Source organism: Protopterus annectens, chromosome 9.part0 (assembly GCF_019279795.1).
Source record: "Protopterus annectens isolate FY-2018-M chromosome 9.part0, PAN1.0, whole genome shotgun sequence".
Taxonomy (NCBI): Eukaryota; Metazoa; Chordata; order Ceratodontiformes; family Protopteridae; genus Protopterus; species Protopterus annectens.
Genome location: NC_056743.1, coordinates 259582149 through 259601911, shown reverse-complemented (window position 1 = coordinate 259601911; position 19763 = coordinate 259582149). Strand labels below are relative to the sequence as shown.

Sequence of the window (19763 nt, the reverse complement as noted above, 5' to 3'; positions counted from 1 at the left end):
TATAGAGCTTTAACTATGGTTAAAATTTGTAGTGTACAGCAGCATAATAAAACATCCATATTGCAAAATTTGTACTAAAATATATGTGTATATCAATTCACTGACAAAGTAACTGCCTGAGTTTTCATTTAGTAACAAGGTATCAACAAAAGAATGCTCAGCCCCTTAAAGTCCTGAAATTATGATAGATGGACTTCTAGACAATGACTCAAAGGTGCTGAAAACTTCTTATTGAGCACCACATGTTGGCAAGATAGTCTGAACAAATAAGGACTGCCTAGTAGCTATGACTGCCTTGCAAAACATCTTGAACTTTTAAAGAAAAGCACAAAAAACATTTTAATTTATGTTTCCTTAATCTGCAGAATTATTTGCCCGCAATCTGCATCTATCACATCACATCAAGAAATGCACATGTATAACATCGCACACACATTTCTGTCTTTCCAGGCACAATGCAAACTCAAACTCTCCAGGTCTGACTAGAATTTCAAATATACTGATCTAGAGAAGCCCAGTTGGGCTAAATGGGTATGAATGGCTATCCAGCAGGTCCTCCCAGATTTAGTAAAATGTTGCACGTCAAGGTATTTGAGTTGCTGCCAAAATTCAGTACCCCAGCAACACATCATAAAGGCCACCTTACAGAAGAAGGCACTCAAGAGGTATAACAGAGGCTCAAGCTGGGTCTAGCCTGTTGATTTTAGCAAGCACATCTGCCTGAGAAGGTCGTAGTGCTTGTGATGTCAAACATACCATAGTACTCATTGAAGGGAATTTCCCCAGTCTTGACTAAATCTCCTCTAGTCAGTATGAATACCGCTTCAGGTCTCTCCTGAAGAGAGGTCAATGGCCTAGTGGGACTAATCAGGTTAACAAAAAATAGAAAGCTATATGGATAAAAATGAAACACACATTTAATAAGCAAATATTCATCTCACTGAAGTTGTTAGTTCCTGCAGCTACAGTCTGGTGTAATGCAACTAAAGGCATCCTGTTATAAAACCTGTCTCGAAAGAAGAATGTCTTCAGAACATTAAAAAGCACATTTTTGTTAAAAGCAAGAAGAGATTTCTCCTTTATGATCTTAACACATGGCAGAATCAGGATACTACTATGATCAGTTAACTATCCAAGACGACCTTTAGCAAAGTACACAATCTGTCCGTTTCATCAGTACTTTAGCAAGAAAAAAGAACTTACTGGAGTTTGCCTTAGATAGACAGGAACGTATCCTGCTCGCTTCCAAAATCTGGAACAAAGTAAAGAAAATAATTAATAACATTAATTGGTATGACACATTTTTCAGCGGAAAATTCAAATTTACTGCAGGAAGTAAAGGTATGACTTCTGAAAATATGCCTTTGACAGAGAAGCACATATCACTTGAAGAGGAGTCATTCACTGTTTACCAAATTCGATGTTCAGACACCATGTTAAGTGAGACCTAACTTTTTTTTCAGATTCAGTCATAACTGTTTACAGGCAAACACAGCAAAGTACAGAAGCACAAACAAAACCAGAGACAAGGCATGCACTGAAGAGTAAACCTGTACACATCTGTTTATGGCGGATATGTAATAAAATCAGAAAAACATGTGGAAAATGGGGCATAATGCACGAACTGCAATTACAATATAGTGTGGAGAGGGAAGCTTAAAGGAAACCTGAAATAACAGGTAAGCTCTTGCAGTACCAGATGACCTATAAGAGACCATTCTTAAGGGGTTTATCCAATGTTGCTCTTGAATTGTACTCCCCCCCCCCCCTTTGAAGCTTTCTCACTCAGGGGGTCAGGTTACTTATAGCAGTACATGCTGCAACATCATATTCTACACAAGGAGATTTCTCTTAATTCTTCAGGTCACCAGTTTGCTCCAACCACTTAATGACTTCATTCAAATAAAAAAGGAAAAAAAATGCTGTACTTGCGTAACTTACAGGAACTCCAACAGCAGCAGTTGGACGGAGGAACTAGCAAAGTGAAGGGAGATGTAAGTATTTGCAACCCATCCAGGAAGATTCCTTGAAATATCAAAGATCCACTGATAATCTGGTACAACTAACACATATGAACACTCCTTAGAACACCTGCAACTGAGCTTAAGTTAAAGCAATAAATTCACCCAGAATGTGACAAGCTAAAAGACAGCTCAAAGACCTGGCCCTGTGATGGACACGCAAGGTATCCATGCTGTCTTGAGTTAAGGAACAATCAGGGTCAACAGAATAAAATGAACTAGCTAACTAAAAATAATAATGAACCAGCCAAGAGCCAATTCTCCTATCCATAAGTGATGCAAACAAAGATGAGGCACTTCACTGGCTACCCACAGTTGAAATGGTGAGTGGCAGATATCCAGTGTGTGTGTGTGTGTGTGTGTGTGTGTGTGTGTGTGTGTGTGTGTGCGCGCGCCCGGTGTGTTGATGCCACTGCATACAGCTTTTGAGGTTAAGGACAAGACTGGCCATCTGCAGTATGATGGCTCCCAGTACTCACCCAGTCCTCATTCCTCAGACCCTTATGACCTAGGTCAGCTGTCCAGGCTCAACCCTCCTTGAAATTAAAAGTTCCACTAAGTAAAAGCTGCAGAGAAAGATGATTCAGTAAGTCACTGCTAAGGTATTCAGGTCAAGACAAACGCCAGCAAGAATAAGACATTGGATGTCAGCAGGGGCTAAGTGGAGAGGGAGCAGTATGAGACAGTCAGACAAAAAGAACACTTCAGAAGGTACAGTCCAGAAATAGAGGTACCAAAGGAGGTGTGACTCCTGAAATCACAGGCCAAGCAACAATGACAGAAAAAAAAGTGTGAATCGATAACTAACAGGCTGTAGCACAAATGCCTGTAATGGAGACATTTTTGAAGACAGCACTAGAAACAGCCAAGCCCTGGGGGGAATGGCCTTTGAAATGCCTATTTTCCAGTGAGTAATATGCCCCACTATGGAAAAAGATACTGCAGTTTGTATACACTTGGAAAGGGTATGCTCACCAACTGCCATTTCTTCTGTATCCACAGAAAATGAGACAAACAGGCAATCCAACCTTCATAAATTCATGAATTCATCCTCAATTCTATTGAGTATAGTACAAAAGTCTATTTTAGTATTTGCCACTAATGCTTGATTGTATGTACACCAGTCATTAATTTATCTTACAATGATTATGATACTACTTTATACCCTGTATTTGTATCAATCTGCATCTTTTTAATAACTTCATTGTATGTAACTTTGTAGAGCTTTTCTTCCCGGGTCTCCACTGAAAATGGGCTCTTTCTAGGCCCAGTGGACTTTCCCAGTTAACAAATGCAATAAATAAATAAAAACCTGACCTAGCAACAGTATACCTCCAAAGTGTGACCCCCCCCCCCAAGTTTCAGCACCCACAAGGTAAACAAAGATTAACGGACTGGTTTCAGAAGAAGTCTGATACTATTTTGGAATGAAATGTGAACTGTGGGCTGCTCCTATGGGTACATGATCCTTGTTAAAGAGCAGACATGGCTTCCTGCAAGTGAGAACTCGAAGTTTTGGCTTTCCTGTAAAACTGAGGTGATGGCCACCAGGAAAAACATTTTGCAAGAGATGAAATTCAAAAGCCAATGAACAACACAGCATCCATTTCAAGGATTTTAAAAGAACTTCCCACAAAAGACGACGAAGAAAGCACTTATCCATGTTGGTTAAACATGGAGATAGTATTGTTGTGTAAGAACTTATCATAAAGTACAGTTGTGTACACTTACCATAAATGTAGATGTTCGAGTGTATTCACTGTTGCAGTCGTCACACTTGGGTTATCTGCCTGCAGGTAGCACTCAGTCAGCCCAAATTAGTATTTCAGCCGTCAGTTGCTGTCTCTCCAGGACTGATATCAGGTCGTCAGGGGTATAAAAACAGGCAGCTGATGCCATTACATCAGTTTTTCTTGTCCCAAATGTTAGGAGCCCCCAACAAGGGAGCTAAGTTATGGTGGAAAAAACACCACCAGTAAAAAGTAAATACCAGTAGCCCTGTAAGGGTTGAGTAATACATTTAGAGGAGTAGAGAGAGAGAGTGATGGGGGCTGGAGAGTGGGAAACCAGGACTGCAACAGTGAATACACTCGAACATCTACATTTATGTACACAACTGTACTATGTTCTTTGTGTTTCACTGTTGCAGTCATCACACTTGGGTTGATTCCCAAAACTGAAAAATGGGTGGAGGCAGTCAAGAAGAGATGGGGCTGGCTAGTATGCCCTGCAGGACTGCTGTAGCAAATCCTGCCCTGGATTTGGAAAAGACAGGCAGGTGGTAATGCTTGGTGAAGGTATGAACAGAACTCCAGGTACCAGCTTCCAGAATGTCCCTGGTAGGGACTCTCCTGAGGAATGTTGTAGAGGTACAGGTTTGCCTTGGTGGAATGTGTTCTGACCCATTGAGGGGTTGGTTTCCCATTGTGTTTGTAACAGAAATGGATACAGTGTGCTATCCATTTGGAAATAGTTTGTTTAGATATGACCTTGCCCTCTGCCCCAGGTGCAAAGCTGAGTAGTAGCTGGTCAGATTTTCTGAAGGGGTTAGTCCTGTCAAGGTAGAATCTGAGCCGTCTTGTGCAAGTCTGAAGAGTGCAGGATCCTTTCCCCTTTATTTTGAGGATTGGGAAAGAAGGTTGGCAAATGGACAGATTGGTTCTCCTGCTGAGACAGCAGGGAAGAGGTCTGAGGCAGATGCCATGGAGGTAACTGCAACACACTGCGCAGGAGGGGGTACACCAGTGTTGGTGCGGCCAGTCTGGAACAATCAAAAATCATCCTTGGTTTGTCCTGTTTGACTTTTAGTAGAATTTTGGAGAGCAGAGGCAGCGGAGGGAAGGCGTAGACTGATAGGTTTTTCCAGCTGAAGGACAGAGCATCCACTTTCCAGGCTGTTTGTGGGGAGTCCTTGTGCAAAACTTGTCCAATTGGTAGTTCTGGGGGAGGCAAATAGGTCTGTCTGGGCTCCCCCATTCGCTTGTCAACATGTTGAAAATCCTTGATTCCAGTGAGGGTTCTGCTTAGTCCATCTGCCAGTGTATTAAATTTTCCTGGCAGGAACTGAGCTTGTAGGTACACTTGGTAGCTCAAGGCTGTGTTCCACAATGCCATGGCTAGTCTGCAGAGGGGGTAGGAATGTGTACCCCCCCTGCTTGTTTACGTACCACATAACCGTGGTGTTGTCAGTCTTTACCATTAGTTGTCCTGGAAGAATGTAGTCCTTGAAGGCTGTCAGAGCATTCTGTACAGCTAACATTTTTTTTTGATTGATATATAGGTGCATTTGACTAGGGTTCCATTTACCCTGAATGCACTTCCCTGCCAGGTGAGCCCCCCATGCACAGTCTGATGCATCTGTTGTTAGGGTTTGGGTGGCAGGGGTTAGTGTGAATGATAGTCCTTTACTTTGGTGGCAGGCCTCTGCCCACCAGAGGAACTCTAGGTGTAGGCAAGGTATGATGGGCATCATTGTTTCTAGGCTATGAGAACGTTGACTCCATAGGTTTTTTAGATACCACTGTAGTTTCCACATATGCAGTCTTGCATATGGAATTAGAAGAATGCAGGTGGCCATGAACTCCAAAGCTTGCAGTATTTGTCTTGCAGATAGCAGGGTTTTTGTGGCCACTTGTTTGAAATAGGTTATCAAATGATTTTGCTTTTTTGGCGTGAGGTAAGCCATCTGGGAAGTTGTAGACAAGCTTGCTCCCATGAATGCAATTTGTTGACAGGGTACCAGTTGTGATTTCTTTTCGTTTATGGTTAGAACCCTTTTTACAAATGCCAGATGATTCAAAAGCATTCACCGGCTTTCTGCCTGAATTAGACAATCGTCCAGGTATGGGTATATTTGAATACTTCTTTACCTTATAAATGCAATAACTGGAGCCAGGCACTTTGTGAATACCCTGGGCGCAGTAGACAAGCCAAAGGGCAGTGCAGAGAATTGATAATGTGTGTAGCCTGCTTTGAAGCGTAGGTATCTTCTGCAAGATTCCCTGATTGTGATGTGCAGGTATACTTCTTTTAAATCTAGTGTTGCCAACCAGGCGCCTTTCCCTAGCGTAGGAAGTAATTGGTGAAGAGTCAGCATCTTGAATTTTGGAATCTCCAGAAAGGTGTTTAGAGTAGACAGGTCCAGGATTGGACGCCATGATTTGCCTTTTCTGGGTACCAGGAAAAGTCTGGAGTAGAAACCTTGTTCCTTTTCCTCTTCTGGTACCAGTTGAATAGCCCCCATGCAAAAAAGTACTTGTTTTTGAGACTCTGCCCACTGATTTGGGGGCAGGTCCGGCTGCCCGTTTGGTGCTGGCAACGTGTGGAAATGAAATCTGTATCCCTGGGACACTATATTTAAAACCCATTTGTCCTGGGTTATGAGTTCCCAGTTCTTGGCATGAAGAGCAATCTTTCCCCTCAAAGGGGCGGTCAGAAGATAAGTGCTTGGAAACTTTAAAAGGAAGTCATTGAGACTGTTTACCATAGGGGGGGGGTGTCTTGTTATTCCCAGATTTGAAAGTAGAGGCCCCACACTGCTTAGTTCTGAGTGTCCCCTGGGACTGAAACCTGGGGTTTTTGCTGTGGCTGGGTTTGGCTTGAGAAGACCTGGAAGGGACTGGAAAGGATCAATTCTTAGTAGGCCAGTGCTCACTAAATCTAGGAGGCTGCACTTGTAAATAATCTTTAACAGTTTGCATAGACTTAGCTTTATCTTCCATCTTTTTAAGAACTTCTTCAGCCTTGTTGCCAAACAAGCGGTCCTGATTTAAAGGAGCATCCAACAATTTAGCTTTAACATGACCAGGTAAAGATTGCTCCTTAAGCCAAGCAAGCCTTCTAAGCACAGACCCAGTAACAGCAGCCCTGCAAGAGGCCTCTAAAGAATCAAAACCACATTGCAAAGTATGTTTTCCAACTTGTTCAGCAGAATGCATTAAGTCCTGTACATCTTTACTTTCCACACAGTCAGGAATCAACATCATTTTCTGTTTAGGAAGTCCAATGACATGTTGCTGATATTTTAACATATGAAACTGGCAGTTTAAAGCTATGATTGCCAAGGTTGCTGAAGTATAAACCTTTTTACCCCATCTATCCAGCGCCTTGGAGTCTCTATCAGAAGGGGCAGGATTTTTAGCAGTAGAAGCCTTAATGCCCTTGGGCCCCTGAGAAATAGTCTCTGGATCTGCAATAGGATTTTTGAAAAGGAACTTGTGGGACTCTGAAACTCTGTAGTATCTGTCAGGTTTACTAGGAGCAGGAGGCAGGGAATCAGGGGCCAAACTGGATTCCGAGAAAACATCAACAATGTCTAGTACAGGAGGAATAGCCAAAGGCCTAAGCTGAGGTAGAATAAAGAAATCCCTAAGCCTCTTTTTGAATTAGAAAATTCCTGGCTTTCCCAGTGAAAATGCTCCCTTAAAGTATGCAAGGTTTCCCCAAAAGAAAAATCCTCAGGAGGGGAAGCAAAGGGGAATAGAATCCTCTGCATCAGAATCCTCATAAGTAGGCAAGGACAAATCCAAGTCATCAGAAGAGCCAGAAGAAACAGAATCCTGATCAGAAGAATCATAATCAAGCTCAGCCCTAGGCCTCTTGGGGGGGTGACTACCCCTGATTAGAGTTATTAGATCTTCAGCCATTTTTATCATTTGTTTTTTTTTTAGACATAAGGGGCCTGAGCATGTGGCCTGGGTGTCATTTTTTTTTAGTCATAGATCGAGATTAAGATCACGTCCTCTGAGTACAGGTGTTTGAAGGGAATAAGCACCCTATCACCCAGAGTGTGAGGTTCAGAGTGGACAACTGGGTGTGTAGGAGTGTTCCCTTGCCCTGTGTGAGTAGGTCCATTTTGGCTAGGTGAAATAGAAGAGGGAACCAGTTCTGCCTTAGCCAACATGGAGTCACCAGCAAAATTTGAGGCTGTTCCTTCTGAATTTTCAGCAAGACACTCTGTATGAGAGGGAATGGGGAGAATGCATAGGCATATACCCCCTTCCAGGAAATCGAGAGTATCCACCTTCCAAGCCTCTGGGTGAGGTATCCTGGAGCAGAAGGTCGGGAGCTGTCTGTTCATGGGGGAGGTGAAGAGATCCACATCTGGGATACCCCATTGACGGACCTGGTCCAGAAACATGTCCCTGTTCAGCATCCATTCATGAAACAGGGTCATGGGTCCTACTCAATAAATCTGCCATCACATTTTCTGCAGATGGGATATAAACTGCTTGAAGAAAGTACAGTTGTGTACACTTACCATAAATGTAAATGTTAGAGTGTATTCACTGTTGCAGACATCACACTTGGGTTACCCTGCCAGGGGTAACCCTCAGTCGGCCCAAATACCAGAGGCTTAGCATTTCTGCGTCGGTTGCTGTTGCTCCAGGACTGACGTCAGGTTGTCAGTGGTATAAAAACAGGCAGCCAACATCATTACATCAGTTTTTCTTGCCCCAAATGTCAGGAGACCCCAAAAGGGAGCTAAGTTATGGTGGAAAAAACACCACCAGTAGAAAGAAAATACCAATGGCCCTGTAAGGATAAGTAAGAGAGAGAGAGAGAGAGCAAGAAAGAGACAAGGGGGCTGGAGGGTGGGAAATGAGGACTGCAACAGTGAATACACTCGAACATCTACATTTATGGTAAGTGTACACAACTGTACTATGTTCTTTGTATTTCACTGCTGCAGTCATCACACTTGGGTTGATTCCAAAAGCTGAGGATCTGGTGGAGGCAGTCAAGAAGAGATGGGGCTGGCTAGTATGTCCTGCAAGACTGCAGTTGCAAACCCTGCCCTGGATTTTGAAAAGATAGGCAGGTGGTGATGCTTGGTGAAGGTATGAACAGCTTCTAGGATGACCCTGGTAGGGACTCCTCTGAGAAAGGCTGTAGAAGTTAAAGTTGCCCTAGTTGAATGTGTTCTGATCCCTAGTGGGGGTGGTTTCCCATGGTGTTTGCAACAGAAATGGATGCAGTGTGCTATCCATTTGGAGATGGGATGTTTTGATATGGCTTTGCCCTCTGCCCCTGGTGCAAAGCTTACTAGTAACTGGGAAGATTTCCTAAAGGGCTTAGTTCTATCCAGGTAGAATCTGAGCTGTCTGTGCACATCTAAAGAGTGCGGGATCCTTTCCCCCTTACTTTGAGGTTTAGGGAAAAATGTGGGCAAATAAATAGATTGGTTGAGAGCCACACTGGACACACCACCTTAGGCATGAAATTTGGGTTAGTCCTGAGGGAGACCCTGTCAGCATTAAAAATAATGAAAGGTTCCACAGTCGTAAGTGCTTGTAACTCAGACACTCTTCTAGCTGAAGTGATGGCCAGAAGCAAGGCTGTTTTTCAAGAGAGGAATTTTAACTCTGCTGAAGCTGCAGGCTCAAAGGGTGGGAGCGGGAGGTTTTCCAACACAAAGTTAAAGTCCCAAGGAGTAGGGGCTCTCCTTGGTGGCCTTAAGTTGTTAGCCCCTCTCAGGAATTGTCTGATGAGTGGGTGTGAGAAGAGAGGTGGCTCAATGCTGTAATGTGCAAAGATGGCAGAGGCATGAATTTTAATGGAAGAGAAGGATAGGCCCCTGTGGAGTATTTCTGCTATGTAATCCAGGATGAGAGGTAAGGAGGGCTGTGCTGGGTCAGCTCCTTTAGTCTGGATCCAGGAATAATACCTTTTCCACTTGTCAGCATAGGATTTTCTAGTACTGGGTCTTCTGGCTTCACGTACATCCAGGACTTGTTTGCTTAGGGTGGCCACTGGAGGAGAAGTCAAGGAATAAGCCAGGCTGCTAGGTTCAGTGTCTGCAACTGTGGATGCAAGAACTCTCCCTCCTGCTGAGTCAAGAGAGTTGGAATCTGGGGTAGGTGCCATGGAGGCAACAGGGACAGACTGTACAGAGGTGGGTACCATTGTTAGCATGGCCAGTCTGGGGCAATCAGAATTGTCCTTGGTCTTTCCTCCCTTATTTTGAGTAATACTCTGGTCAGAAGACGTAGAGGGGGAAATACATAGCTTGAGAGGTTTGCCTACTGGAAGGATAGGGCATCCACTTTCCAGGCCTTGCTGTGAGGTTCCTTGGTGCAGAATTTGTTGAGTTGGTGGTTGTAGGGGGAGGCAAATAGGTCCACCTTTGGGGTACCCCATTTTTGGGTGACAAGGTTGAAGGTGTCGTGGTTTAACTGCCAGTCGTGTGGATCTAGGAGATTTCTGCTTAGGTTGTCTGCCACAGAGTGTTGGTTGCCTGGCAGGAATTGAGCTTGCAGATGAATATGCATGGCTGAGGCCATGTTCCAAAGAGTCATGGCTAGTCTGTAGAGAGGGTAGGAGTGGGTTCCCTCCTGCTTGTTGATGTACCACATATTACTCTGGTATTGTCGGTTTTGATAAGTAGAGGCCCCGGAGACAGCAGAAGACTGAAAGCTGTCAGAGCATGCTGAACAGCTAGCAACTCTTTTTAGTTGATGTGCAGATGAATCTGGTTTAGGCACCAATGGCCCTGAATGCACCTGCCATCCAGGTGAGCACCCCAGGCATAGTCTGATGCGTCTGTGGTTAGGGTCTGGGTGGCGTGGGGTTGTGAAAACCTAAGTCCCTTGTTGTGGTTGCAGGCTGCTGCCCACCAAAGAAAATTTTTCCTTAGACAGGGTATCATAGGTATAATAGTTTCCAGGTCCTGTGAATGTTGACACCAAAGGCTTTTTAGGTACCACTGAAGTTTCTTCATATGCAGTCTGGCATATGGAATTAGTAGAATGCAGGAGGCCATGAACCATAGAGCTTGCAGGCTTTTCTTTGCGGATAACTGGGTTCTAGTGACCAGTTGAGAGAAGTAGCCTGTCAAGGCTTGTTTTTCTGGAGTTAGAAATGCCATCTGGGATGCCATGTCCAGGTTTGCTCCCAGGAATACAATTTTCTGACTGGGGACAAGTTTGGATTTCTTTTCGTTGATAGTGTACCCCAGCGAGGTTAGTAGGTCCTTTACAAATGGCAGGTGCTGTAACAGCTTTTCCTGACTGTCTGCCTGAATCAGGCAGTCGTCCAAGTAAGGGTAATTTGAACATTGTTTGTCTTCAATAAGCAATGGCTGGAGCCAGGCATTTTGTGAAACTCTGGGAGCAGTGGATAAGCCATAGAGAAGTGCAGAGAACTGATAATGCATAGATCCTGCCCTGAAACTTAGATATTTCCTGCAAGAATCTCTGATTGGGATATGCAGATAGGTCTCCGAGGTCTAGCGTGGCTAACCAGGCATCTCTGGACAGCACATGGAGAAGCTGCTGCAGTGTAAGCATTTTGAATTTTGGTACCACCACGAAGGTGTTTAGAATAGATAGATCTAAGATTGTGCGCCAGGTGCCCTCTTTTCTGGGTACTAGAAAAAGCCTGGAACAGAACCCTTGTCCTATCTGATCTGCAGCGACAGGCTGAATTGCCCTCATGGAGAGCAGGGAATGAACTTTATTTTGTGCCTCTGCCCACTGGTTTGGAGGAAGATCTGGGAATCCCTTTGGGGTTAGCAAGGTGTGGAAATAAAATCTGTATCTCTGGGACACTATGTTGAGGATTCATCAGTCGTTGGTGATGAAGGCCCAGTTTTCTGCATGGTAGGTAAGTTTTCCTCCCAGTGGCACGGACAGATGGACAGAGATGACAGGAGGAGTCATTGGGAATACTTTCCATAAGGGGGTGGCTTAGCACTCCCTAGTTTAGAAGTGGAGGCACTCCATTGTTTAGACCTCTGCATACCCTGAGACTGCTGCATGGGAGGTCTGTTATCCCTAGGTCTTGTCTGAAGTGGCCTTGAGGGGGCAGGAAAGGACCAATGTTTTGAGGGACAATGTCTACTGAATCTTTGAGGCTGAACTTGCAAGAGGTCTTTAACTGTATGCATAGATTTAGCTTTTTCTTCCATCTTTTTTAAAACCTCTTCTGCTTTGGTGCCAGATTGTCTTTGTTAAGAGGTGCATCCAATAATTTTGATTTGTCATGATCTGGCAAGGTCTGTTCCTTAAGCCAAGCATGCCTTCAAAGTACAGAACCTGTGAATGCTGCCTTGCAGGACGCTTCAAGGGCGTCAAACCCACATTGAAGGGTATGCTTACTGATTTGGCTTGCAGAATGCATAAGTTCCTGTAAGTCTATATTTTCTGCACAGTCAGGGAAGGTAGATATTTTTTGTTTAATGAGTTCCATGGTATGTAGCTGGTATTTCAGGGTGTGGAACTGACAATTTAATGCTCTGATGGCAAGAGTTGCATAAGTACATACTTTTTTACCCCATCTGTCTAAGGCTCGATAATCCCTGTCCGAGGGGATGGGATTTTTAGCTGTAGTTGCTTTTACTCCTTTAGGCCCTTGGGAGATTACCTCTGGGTCAGCAGTAGGATTCTTGATAAGAAATTTGTGCAAGTCAGGGACTAATACCGGTCAAGTTTCCTGGGAGCAGGAGGTAAAGTACCAGGGTTAGACTGGATTCCATAAAAACATCATCTACAACATCCAGGACAGGGGATATAGCTAAGGGCCTGTGCTGAGGTAAATCTAAAAATTCCCCGAGTCTCTTTTTGGACTGAGGGTAATCCTGGCATTCCCAGTGGAAGTGCTCTCTCAACTTATGTAGGGTTTCACCAAAAGAAAATTCCTCTGGAGGAGAGGCAGAAGGAATGGATTCCTCTGCATCTGAATCCTCATAAGCAGATAAGGGCATGTCTTCATAATAAGAAACGTCAAAGTCTCTAATTTCTGGGGGTACCCTATATCATATGTCAGCCTATCTCTAATTTTAAAATAGTAGATAAAGGTGTCTACACAGTTTGCTTAGAAGATATGCTAACGGCTTAAAACTGGACTCTCTTTTAAAAATAAAGAGAATTTTAAACATTAGCAGAAACGATCTTCATTTGGCCTTCAAATAAGGCTAGCATAAAACTGGACTGTTAATATCCTGTTAGCATTAACTAACATCTTCATTTTAAATACTCAGGCCAGTAAACCCACGAGCAGGCCACAAAGGCTAAATTTTCCACATTGCTTTTGCCTGATGATGACAGGCTCACCAAGAACAAATAAACAAGGAAAAATTCAAAAAGAAGAAAAGAAAAAATGAACCAAACTTTCACCTTGAAGATAAAACAAGCCTTAGAACCTACATACTGCCGCATTAAAAGCTTTGCTGACCAACTCACTGACTTTGGTAAATCCCTAAACATAACCTTTGAAAGGTTAGATAGTCTGAAGGAATCACACTTTGAATGAGGTTAGATAGTCTGGAAGGAATTTATGTGCCAAAGAGTTCTCTCATAACTGAAAGATTGCCAAGAAAATTCAAGATAAAACAAGTTAGACCTTGAAAGAAGAAGTCAAATAACATAATAATAAGAGGATCGCCAGAATCTATGATAGCCACGATTTACTAAAACTGTTAAACAGATTTTCTTAGCACTTCTAAATCTAGATGGCAAGTCTGAGGTTTAGTTCTAGAGAGAGCACATAGAGCTCGGTCTCGATCTCAAAGATGCCTCGATGCCTAGGATTATATACACTAAAATCCTGAATTTTCAAGATGCACAGTAAGAATACTGACAGCAGCCAAAACAAAACACATTTATGTGGAATCAGCATAGACTGTCATTTCACAAGATTTACCTTCACTGATTAAAGCAAACAGACAAAAACTAGCACCCTACTGTTCTGATTTAATTAAAAGAAAATATTGGGTTCTTATCCAAACACTGCTTCTCATGCCCACATATAATGATAGAGATATCAAGTAAGTACTTGCAAGAAGCTAAAGATATCTTTATAAAATTGTTTGAAAAAGTGCCTACTGGAATAGTTAAATACGTAAATAATATTCCATCCATTTGACTATTTTAGACACCTACACTTTAAGCAACCTATTACTCGCTAGTGTTGCTTGGTCATAGCCTCAAATGTTTTATGGAACCTTGATAAACATTCATGACTGAGCTGTACTTTATTATTCTTCTATACATCAGTTTAATACAAGTGTTGTGGAGGTTGGCGACAAAATGTTTTCTTTTTGTCTCACTCATAAGACAGTTAGATCCCTTTGTCCGCTATATATAACCTAAGGAAAAGAAAGAGACAAACACGAAGATGGGTTCTTGGGATTTGTTGTTCGAACGATAATTTTGATACCATTCGCACAACCGGGAATATGTAAAAACATTATTTGCTTTCTAATAGTCTTCTAGACCGGGCAGTGATGAGGCAGGCATATATATATATTTTGAGTTGTTGTTCAAGATATTATTGATATATGCCAATGATAGAGGCATAGTGCAGATAGGACATCATCACACAGTTTCAGTTTTGAAGCTGTGTTTCTGCTTTCTCTGCTTTGATAATTACAACATCAAACATCTGCTGTGACTTTTTTTCTTCCAAGAATGTAGCTACAACAAAATATCTATTACGGACTACATTTTATGATATATCTTATTGTAATAACATTAGCCTTTTTGGGTAATGTATTTGATTAGATGGGTTATATAACATAATTGTAAACTCTTTATTTGAACTCGTGACAGTTTCTCAAGGAATGAGCTTATAGATGAGTTAACTTCTGTTTAAATAATCATATGCATAGTTTCTCAATATGTATAATACGATACAGTAAATATGTAATATAAGATATGTTAAACACTCATATAATTCATTAAGATACATGCTATGATGTATATTGAACTTAGAACCTTATTTATTTAATTACTTATTAAACTCAACATTTTAGTAATTTCATTAGCTACTACATACAACACCTGCTCTTAGCAAAGCGTGCTTAATAAAATATTTAATTCTTCATAGACTATATGGGAGTAGTGTATTATTAGTATTACAGGCCCTGATTATGATTGTCGTCTTGTTTTCAGTATTTTGTATATATGTATAGTTTGTTTATACATACTGTTAGTCCTTTTAGGACTTTTTAGATTTAATCTAGTTAGTTTGCTTATTTTGTTAACCAATAACAGACATTTAATTCAACTGTATATTTCTCTCTAATAAGGGGTGGGTGGGTAGGCACCGGGTTGGGGGAAGAAATATGGAGTGCTAAATATAATAATATTTTAGAGATGCTTAAATAGTAGGTGGATATATATTAACAAGACTTTGATTTCAATCTTTCTGCAACACATTGTTAATATTAATTACCCATTACTTATTTGGTTACTTTTAGATATCTAGTATAATGACTTTGTGTATTGATTCATGGAATGTAAGAGGGATACATAACAAAGATAAGAGATCCCTAATTTTTTCTTTTTCATCTGGTTTATAAATCTCAAAATAATATTTGCTTTCTGGTTTACAAAGAAACTCATTTGCTTCTACAATTCAGGAAGATTAAAGAAATAAAAGAAAAAAAATAAAAAAGAATGGGCCAATAATAACTGCTGCTGGCCAGTTCTAACTCAAGGGGGTGGCTATTGTAATCAAAAACAATTTTCAAGGCTCCATTTAAGATGGGAATATGAGGAATTATGAAGTATAAATGGAAGATGGGTATACTTTGCCTCTCATCTTCAAGTTTAGATCCTTCACTTATTTTTTAATCTTTTGGATTCCTGTAACAAATCAACACATTTTTCTTACAGATATATAACATTTATCCTCTTTTTAAAGACCATTACATTATTGTGTGGGAGGAACTGGGATGCTATTATTAGCCTGATACTGACCCATTACTAGTAGGTTAATCTCATATCATCTCAAGCATCTATATGGCTCTGGAAGAATTGATGTTAGATTTGAATCTTATGGGCCCACTTTCTCCCTGTGCAAGTTATTATATCGTTAAATATATTTATCGTGCTATTTCTAGTATTATAATTCATACAGATAAAGTTGGACTTTCCCCTTTATTTCAACTCTCTCTCACAATTTGAACCTTGATTATTCCTGGGAAAAGACCTAGATTCTTTTCAGACCATTCTAGAATGTCCCTTAGACTTGATTTGGATCTCAATATACCACATGAACCTTTATATAATAATTGTTTGGCTGGTAAATAATCTCTCTTAAATTCTGATATTATTAAATTAATTACTGACATTATTAGGGAGCTTATTTTCAATTTGGACAAGCAGATATTCCATATGATATACAATGGGCGTCTTGTGAAGCAAACCTCAGAGAGCATGCTAATTAATAAACTTCATTTCTTAAAACAATATAGAAATAAAAAATAAAAACACAAAACTAAAAAAAGTCACTTTGGACTAAATGCTAAGACTAAATACTTCACTTCACTTCTTACCAACCAAAAAGAGTTTCCAAAAGAATTTAATATTTACTCTTACCAACATAATCTCTATAGTAGGAACAAAGACTTTTAGCTATCCATTTCCCTCAGGCTAGAATTCCTCAAATTTTGAGAATAATTAAAAATAACCAAACTCTTTAATGCCACCCAAATAATACAAAAAATAGGTTGTTTAATACTGATTTATCTTGCAACTCTTCATTATTATCTTTGATGACATAGTTTACTCTCTAAAGGCGCTTCATGAATAATAAGCAACCATGGACAGTTTTAACTCTATTAAATTTCCTAAACTGGTGAACACAAAAAGAATATGCTTTGGCACCATTAAACAGTTTTCAAGAGGTCAAGAAAGCTGTTGACGAATTCGTCTATAGTAGTCCCAGAGCCCCGAATGGTTTTACATCCTGAATTTTTTAAAACTCATAAAAAAACTGCTCTTATACCTTTTCCTCAAAAAAACACAACTACATAAGAATAAATGGTATTTTCAGATCTACATTGGAATACCTCAAAAACAAGGCTCCATTTTTAGGAAGTGGGAATTAGTGATATAAATGGAAGATGGTGCTACTTTACCTCTCATCTTCAGGATTTAGATAAACCACTGTTTTTTTAATCTTATGGTCCCTGTAAACAATCAACACATTTTTTTCTTTTACAGATATATAACATTTATCCTCTTTTAAAGACCATTACATTATTGTGTGGGAGGAGACTGGAATGCTATTATTAACCCTGATAATGACCGCATTTAGTGAATGCCTCATATAATCTCCAAGCATCTATAGCCTGGGAAGAATTGATGTTAGATTTGGAATTTATAGACCCTTTCTCCTGTGTAAAGCTGTATTTTGATAGAAAATATATTTATATCGCATCTATTCTAAATGTTATAATTCATAGTCAAGGCCAATTTTTCCTTATTTCCAACTCTCACAATTGAAATTGATTATTCCATAGAACCTAGATTCTTTTCTAGACCATTCTAGAATATCTTGACTTGATTTGACCAAATATACCACACAGATACATATAATAATTGACGCTTAAATAATAATTCCTAAATTCATATTCTATAAATTAATTACTGACATTATTAGGGAAGTTTATTTAATTCTGGGACAAGTCTTAATATTCCATATGATATACAATACGCCTTTGTAAAGCAAACCTCAGAGGCATGCTAATTTGAAGGCTTCATTTCTTAAAAACAATATAGAAATAAAAATCTTACTAAAACTAAAAAATTCAAACTTGGAAAGTCAATACAGACTAAAATGCTGAATCCCACTTCTACCACATTTGTTAGATTCCAAAAGAATTATGTTTACTACAATGCATAATTCCTCTATAGTTGAACAAAGACTTTTAGCTATCCAGCCCTGAAATGGGCACAAGTTCCTCCCAGAGTTTTAGCGAGAATAAATTAAAAATAACCAAACTCTTCCCAAAAATACCACCCATACAATACAAAAATAGGTTATTTAATACTGATTTGGAAATCTTGCAACTCTTCATGTCTTTGTTTTCAGATTTATACTCTTAAAGGAAACGCCCTTGAATAAGCAAATGTTCTGACAGTTTTTTAACTTCTATTAAATTCCCTAAAACTGAGTGAACAACAAAAAAGAATATACTTTCGCACCATTAAGTTTTCAAGAGAAAATAGAAGCTATTGACAGATTAAAAATCTAGTAAAATCCCCAGGCCCAGATGGCTTTTACATCTGAATTTTTTAAAACTCATAAACTGTTTTATACCTTTCTTTCTCAAAAACCTTTAACTATTATTAAGAATAAAATGGCATTTCAGATCTACATTGAATACCTCAAAGTCCATCCTAATTTTGAAAATAAAGATAAATGGATCCTGATAATTATAGGCCGATTTCCTTAATTAACACTGATATAAAATTTAGCCTCTTTACTTGCAAACAGACTTAAAAAGGTCTTACCATCTTTAAATTCTAGCCTCACACTTGCAAACCAGACTTAAAGATCTTACCATCTTTAATTTTAGCCTCCTGCATTTCTGGGTAAAATGACTAAAAAGGTCCTTTACCATCTTTAATTTCTAGCCTCTTTACTTGCAAACAGACTTAAAAGGTCTTACCATCTTTAATTTCTTCTGACCAAGCAGGTTTTATGTCTCATAGACATGTATGGGATAATACTCTTGACACTAGAATCTCTCATACAATTAATTAAAACAGATAAGAATCCATTATATGTTCTAATTTTACTGGCTTCTTGGTTGTGAGCTAAAGTGGGATTTTTCAAACTATGGCCTGTTTTCATATACCCAACACTTATATAGATTTACTAAAAACTCTGTATATGATTCCTTTTTACTTCCATACATAACAGAAAATATATCCAAACCTATAAAGATTGACACTAGAATCTCTCATACAATACTAGAATCTCTCACCACAATTCACTAAAACAGATAGAATCCATTGCATATACTCTGATTGCCAGTCGTCGAAAACTTGACAGAGTTGTATGGGTTTCCTTTTGTTTATGGCCTGTTTTCATATACCCAACATTGATTAAAATCCTAAAATCCTGTATAAGGATCTTTTTACTCCTATACGGTAACAGAAATATCCCTATAAAGATCTCAAATGATAGTACAAGTACAAGGCAAGGATGTCCTCTATCCCCTTTCTCTTTAATTTGTATATGGAACCGTGCTTCTGTACACAACACAAAACACCTCTCACAGGATACCCAGGATTTATAACACCAATGTATATTTTTCTGTTTTATGGATGATCTGGTAATATACTTCCAAACACCCGTACAGATCTGGTTAAATTGATTAACTCCCCTATTCATATATTCTCAAGTTCTGGATATAAGATTAACTCACAAAAACACATATTTTCCTATAAACCCACAAGCCCATAAATCATATTTATTCCAGACTCTTCTTTCCAAATTACACATGCTATCTAATGATTGGGGATTCAAGTTCAACATAATGGTCTTTCCACATTTCAGAAATAATTGAATAACATCTGGTCATTAATAATGTGTTTTTTTTAAATAGATAAGTATATTATCTATCACTTTTTATCTAAAGTGCGATGATAGTTAAAATGAATATACTTCCCAGAGTCTTATTTCAATTCAATTCCTCAGACCAATTAATCCCTAAGTCTTTATTTTCCAAAATTAATAAAGAATTAGCCAGATTTATTGGTTTCCCAAATCTGTTAGGATTGCATACACCAAGCTAATCTCTCCTAAAATAAAAGGTGGCCTAAGCCTTCCTAATTTTTATCTTTACTATATCTTATTATTTCTACAAATAAACTTAAATAAAATATCTCTCCAACTGATTTTAAGAGACTTATAAATCCTAAACTGGACCAAATTGTGGTACCAGTCATTTTAACAAAAATATTAATCCATCCACTCTCCTTTTCTCTCCATGGATTCTATTAATAA

The 19763-nt window shown here is 39.6% G+C and overlaps 1 protein-coding gene across 1 annotated transcript in view; it reads right to left on the bottom strand.

Moving 5' to 3' along the window:
* NAT10 (N-acetyltransferase 10) overlaps nucleotides 1–19763 on the bottom strand; it is a 1889152-nt gene that overhangs the window by 424368 nt on the left and 1445021 nt on the right. Inside the window, exon 21 of the mRNA XM_044082846.1 lies at nucleotides 1204–1252. Coding sequence (XP_043938781.1) covers nucleotides 1204–1252 — 49 coding nt within the window. The remainder of the gene's footprint in view (nucleotides 1–1203; nucleotides 1253–19763) is intronic.